We start from the raw sequence: 6,016 nt of genomic DNA on the forward strand, positions 1-6,016 counted from the left end.
ATATTTAAAAGTTTAGTTCTTTTCCAAATGTATATATTGTCTATAAGATTATATTAACTATTCATGTAACTTTTGCCTTTACAGAAAGAAAATTTTTCTAAATTAAAATTATTAAAAAAATATTTAAAATCTTTAATATCACAACAAATATTAAATTGATTAACTATTTTGTCAATTGAAAAACATTTAATAAAAGAAATTGATTATGAAATTTTATTAAAGATTTTACGTATAAAAAGACTAGAAAAATTAACTTAATATCATAAATATATTCACAAAAAACATTTATATAATAAAAATATAATAACTCGGTTATTTATATACTTTAACTTTTTAGTTTATTATTGGAATATTAAGCCTAAGGCTGGAGGGAGTGGTGTCACTAAAACCGCACTCTCTCCCCCGCCACATAAGCGTCATGTCACTTTTTACCATTCAAGTGTGGTTTCTTGCCACACCAAGGATGTGGTGCCACACTTTTCATTTATTTTATTTTTTTGTTTTTCAAGTATTTTAATTTAATAAAACTTCCTTTTTTTAACTATTTTAATTTAATATAACTTCTATTTTAATAAAAAAAAACATAATTTTTCATTACTTGAAAATTAATATATATATAGTACGTTGCGTTACTTAAAAAAAATTAAAAATTAAAAATTAAAAAAAAAAAAAAAAAAAAAACCACACACACACATGACATTTAAATAATCCTAGAAACTTAAAAAACCTAAATAAAATAACTAAAGCAAACTACGTAAAGTCGTTCTCCGAGAACTTGTCTTCGGGGTCATCCGGTGGATCCAAATTAAGGTTAATGTTTTGAACCCCGTAAATGTGTTCTACCAAGTCATTGCGAAGATTGTGAAATGTTTCAGTGCAACGTATCTCTGCTCTCCTATTTATATACTCTTCGCCGCCAATTTTTATTGGTTGTGTATCCGGTATGGTTTCTTCCTCGTCAAACACACATATCGCTCTTCCTTCGTCTTCAATAATCATGTTATGCAATATAATACATGTATACAGGGTTTTTTTTTGAATTTTTTCCTCATCTAAATAAGTTGTTGGTTTTTTCAATATCTGGAGCTGAAAACGATTTAACAAACACATCATACTCATGATAGATTCCATCGACCAGATAATAACCATACTTATATGGCGTTCCACGCACTTGAAAAGAAGAATCTGCTGCGGATCCATCGTATATGTTGTTAAATATTAGTGAACAGTTAAGAACGTTGATGTCGTTAATCGAACCAGGAGAACCAAAAAAAGCATATCAAATCCAAATATCTTGTGATGCAACCGCTTCAAGTATGACCATTGGGTGACCATGATCACCTCGGGTAAATTGTCCATGATATGTTTTAAGGCAATTTTCCCAAGCCCAATGGAGACAATCTAAGCTTCCTAACATTCCAGGAAACCCATGCACACTAGCATGATGAGCTTGCAATTGCAGGATGTCATTACGTGTAGGCTTACGTAAATATTTTGAACCATTAAACTGAATCACAGTTTTGCAGAAAAAATGGAGACTGTCTCGTGCTATCCTAGCAGACATCCTAAAACTTTCGTCTAACGCATCATGCGGAATGTCATATGCTAACTGACGAAGTGCGGTCGTGCATTTTTGTAAGGGAGTGAAACCGAGTGTACATCTAGCATCGTAGCGTTGTTGGAAAAAACTGCACTCCCTCGTTACATCTTCAATTATACATTCGAACAAACCTTTGAGCATTTTGAAGCGCCTACGAAAATAATACCCTTGGTAAGTGACATTCTCTGCAAAATAATCTTGCACCAAACGTTGGTTGGCTTCTTCACGATTTCTGTAAATATATCTTCGTGTTCTCAGTTGAGAACTTGCAATAACGGTATCAAAAATAATCTTAAATTCTTCAGAAGATAAAGAAAATGACTTTTTTGAGAGAGTGGTGATTTTTTTGAGAGGGAGAAGAGATTGTGTTGTGAAAAAAAAAATTGATACGTATATATATAGGAAAGAAAAAGAAAAAAAAATTAAGTGCTCAACGGCTCAATCCACACCATATTGCCTCAACCAATCAAAACACACGGCTTTGGAGGACCGCACCAGACCGTGGTCTAGGGGCGATGTTCCCGTCCTATGTAGCACGAAGTACGGTCTTGGATCGCACCCACACCGATGAGCATAATAAAAATCAAAAGTCCCAAATAGTTTGCAACTAACTTGAGACATAAGCAAAATTGCACCAATTACTACTAATGCATCGAATGAAATTAGACAAACATAAACTTTGCAGCCAGTTTTTCAATCTCAATCAAGCTTTACAAGAAATTAGTCAACACTAAGTCGACTCCAATATTCGCCTAAAGTGATGCTCCTTTGAGCTTCCACAAGACAATTAAGAAGCTAGCATAGTTATCTAGCGCCACCCCTTTCTTGAACACGCCCTTCTGCTGCTCCTCCCCTTCCCTCTCTCCTCAAACCTTCCCGGTGGCAACCCGCCTGTCTTCAAACACCCACAAACAAAAACACCATTCATTGTTAGATTCATTAACACATCAAATTCAAGATTTGAACTAAAAAAAAACCAAGAATAGTGTACACCAACCCCTATGCAAAATCCTTGAAACTGAGCATCTTCAACCTTGGTATTTGACATCTCTGAGGAACCTCGCTTGTTAGAAGTCAAACTTTCACCACAACTTGAAAACAAAGACGAATGAGAAGTCGCACTTCCTGATTGAGAAGAAGAGCTAAGTGATTCAATATCACTTTCAAACATCTCCTCAAACAAATCCTTTAGTTCCTGAAAAGCCTCCTCCCCATTTTCCTGTTTTACACCATAAACCAATTTCAAATTTTGTATTTTTTTTTTTTTTTTAAATCAAGATTCTGACAAAAGCACGTCACTTTCAATCTTTCATATCAAGAGTGTTTACTAGAAGAACACAGGCTCACCCTCTTGGACCACAATATATTCGGTTTACAAATTAAGTTGATTTAACATAACAAGCAAGAGACATGAATAGTTTGAGTTAACATCAAGAAGGGCCTACTATACTATAATGGCTAAAAGGTGTATACCACCAACTACCCTTTAAAAGGCCTACTAAAATTAAGATTGCAATGAACCAAAAGTTTGGAGTTTTGGACCAATTTACCCTCACCCTCCATCTTTATATTACGTTTCGACAACTAATTAAGGACCATTTTATCATCACTAAAGTGTGGGAAGCTTATTCCACCATTAATTTTGGTTCCAAAAAGGTTCAATCGTAAAAGTGGTAGAAAAAAGTAAACTTACAGCAGGTTTGTTTTGACTCATCAGAACTGCCATTTCGCTCAAGAAATCAGCCATCCCCTGCTTCCAGTTTCATTTATCAGTAAACTACACAATCTTGATTCTTATGGGCAATTTCAAGATTAGGAAATGTAACTCGAATGGAAAGTTTCTTGTATCAAAATGTTTTGAGATCCAATCATAATTCTTCTCATTAAACAATTCTTTCTTTTGTATGGTGGCCCAGTTTCAGGTTAAAAGTTAAAGGAACATTGTGTATGAATTGTGTCCAACGAGGAACTTACATTTTCGTCATCATCACTATCATAAACTCCTACATCGTACATGAATCTTTTGTTGGCATTTGAAAGCACTATGAAACAGAAAAATATGAAGGAAGTAAGTCAACAACTTCTGAAACTCAATTATAAAAACCTCAAAAAGAATCCGTCTTTTTTAAGTATAAACATCTTTACGTAATCCAAATCGATCTCTAACATCATGAGCAAAACGAGTACATATGGAAATTACCAGAATAGGCTTCTTGTATATCTTGGAACTTCTTCTTTGCCTCTTCCACGTGCTTGGAATCACCAAACGCCAAACAACGATCTGGATGCCACCTCTGTAAAAAAAAAAAAAAAAACACATAATTTGAGAATACAAAGTATTCAAGTAAAAGATTTATTTGAGAAAATATCTCGAAAATAAAAGTTCTAACCAGTGCAAGCTTCTTGTAAGCGTTCTTGAGCTCTGCTTCGGTGCATCCCTTCTCTAATCCCAAAACTTGATAAAAATCATTACTTTTTACACCATTTTCACCCATTTTACAAATCAATGAAATACTCTAAATAAAGATACAGAATTCAATCGTTTGGCTTCTTGAAATAACAGAGAGCTGTTATAGGCTGCTGAGCATCTTTGACCGAGTAAAACACGGAAACAATGGAAAGCTTATATGGGGATAAAGAGCAGACGAAATGAGTCAGCATCAACCAACCCACCACCCATGAATGGTATGTACGCTGAATGTCGCAAGAACACTCGAGAAAGAAGCTATAAATATATATATATGTCAAGTTGCAGAAGAGAAGAGTGTACATAAAGGTAGAGTTTTTTTGTAGGATTAGGGCTATTGGATTGGAATAGATCAACGGTTTGCGTTGATTTCTGGGGTTAAGATATTTTTGGGGTGTAATTGTGTGGGGCCCTTTCTCTCGAGAAACTTCTGTTTTCACTAAGTTTAATTGTATGGAAAAGGTTGGAAGTTGGTGTAGGACCATTTAAAGCAATTGACATGAATGTTGAATTCCTAGGTTGATAGGAGACACTAATTTATTAGTTGTTTTTTATTTTTTATGATTTTGAAATGAAAGATGATTAGAATACTTGAAGTATAATCTTGGCGAATCATCTCATGATGTATTTAGATATTCAGATTTAATTGTTTAATAATGAAACACTGAACTTTCAAAGGTTATAATTGAACAACCAAATTATATATCAATTGTTTCTTTTTTCATAGAATTTTTAAAATTTTTAAATTTATAATAAAATTGAACAACCAAATTATATTAAGAGAAATTAAGCCTTTGAAATGATCAATCAGTTAACATCATCCAGTTAAATCAAGATTTTCTTAACCAAGAAACTGTTCAGGATATTAAAAAAAAAAACATGGTTCTAAAAAACACGGTGCATTTTAAAGTGTGTCATGACGCAAAACATGATATAGTTGTTATGAAAACGTTTAAGGCGGGTTTGTTAAGCGTAACGCCCAAATAACTATCAATGTGCGCCTTATCGCATTATGGCACGAGTTTTTTTTTTCCAAAGCACGAATTTTTTGTTTTTTTTTATTAGGCCTAAAATAATTGAGTTTATGTTACTTTTTTTATATTAAATATTAATATAACACTTTTAAAAAATTGATATATTTGATAAAATTCAATAATTATATGATTTATCTTTTAATGTATATAAAATAGTCACGTCTTGAAAAACGTTATTGTTCGTCAAGGATCGTCATTGTTTAACTTTGACATTGTCATCAAATTCACGTGAGGTCTCATGTTATTTAGAACCTCGTTAAAAATGGATTATGAGCTCTTTTAATCATATGTGTTTTTCTAGAATCTATCTTTTCTAATAAATAAAACTTACCACATGCCACATGTCCTTTTTTTACACTTCTATTTTGCCTCTTGGGATCTTCTTATGAAGCTTTCCCTTTAATTCCTGCTTATTTCTTGGTCATTATTTCGTTCCAACTTGTTGTATACTCCCCTATAAATCAACAAATTAATTCTAAATTTGAAGTTTGACAGAGTTTATTAATAGACTTTCCATCTGAATAGCAATTAGTATTTCTTTTATACCCAATATCCCAAATTTTGTGGAAGAAAAGAAAAATCTTCTCCATAAATATCATTGTTGCCTCCTTTTCTTTCTAAAAACCCTAAGAAATCGACTTGCCACATGATTCTCACACCGCTGATGATACTTCCAGCCAGCCACTTGCTTTAGTCTTTAACCAAATTCTAACGTCGATCTCTCGAAATTCATTTACGACCACCATGGATTGTATGGCTTGGTTACATGTTTAATTTCGAACATGAATTATATTAGGTTATATATATATATATATATATATATATATATATATATATATATATATATATATATATATATATATATATATATATATATATATATATATATATCGGTCAGATTTGGATTGCTATTAA

The 6,016-nt window shown here is 32.6% G+C and overlaps 1 protein-coding gene across 2 annotated transcripts; it reads right to left on the minus strand.

Annotated features, from left to right (window-relative positions):
• Positions 1-2,238: 2,238 nt before the first annotated feature.
• On the minus strand, positions 2,239-4,236 carry LOC145031121 (uncharacterized). Of its 2 annotated transcripts, none has more exons than XM_078979632.1 (6): positions 3,991-4,236; positions 3,801-3,894; positions 3,575-3,642; positions 3,294-3,350; positions 2,598-2,819; positions 2,239-2,491 (listed from the first exon to the last, which is right to left on the minus strand). In XM_078979632.1, the coding sequence occupies exons 1-6, from the start codon at positions 4,093-4,095 to the stop codon at positions 2,405-2,407; spliced, it is 633 nt and encodes a 210-aa protein (XP_078835758.1). In that variant the 5' UTR covers positions 4,096-4,236; the 3' UTR covers positions 2,239-2,404. The 2 variants fall into 2 exon arrangements, with proteins under 2 accessions (XP_078835758.1, XP_078835749.1); XM_078979623.1 differs by having other exon boundaries at positions 2,239-2,495.
• Between the last annotated feature and the right edge of the window lie 1,780 nt (positions 4,237-6,016).

The sequence above is a fragment of the Lactuca saligna genome, chromosome 1, assembly GCF_052625555.1.
Source record: "Lactuca saligna cultivar CGN05327 chromosome 1, ASM5262555v1, whole genome shotgun sequence".
Lineage (NCBI taxonomy): Eukaryota > Viridiplantae > Streptophyta > Magnoliopsida > Asterales > Asteraceae > Lactuca > Lactuca saligna.

What these genes read in the sequence shown, in the direction of transcription:
- LOC145031121 (XM_078979632.1), bottom strand. Translation starts at nt 4,095, where the DNA reads ATGGGTGAAAATGGTGTAAAAAGTAATGATTTTTATCAAGTTTTGGGA. An exon ending in TATACAAGAAGCCTATTCTG is followed by an intron (nt 3,643 to 3,800) that starts GTAATTTCCATA and finishes TCTGTTTCATAG; the next exon opens with TGCTTTCAAATGCCAACAAA. An exon ending in ATAGTGATGATGACGAAAAT is followed by an intron (nt 3,351 to 3,574) that starts GTAAGTTCCTCG and finishes AACTGGAAGCAG; the next exon opens with GGGATGGCTGATTTCTTGAG.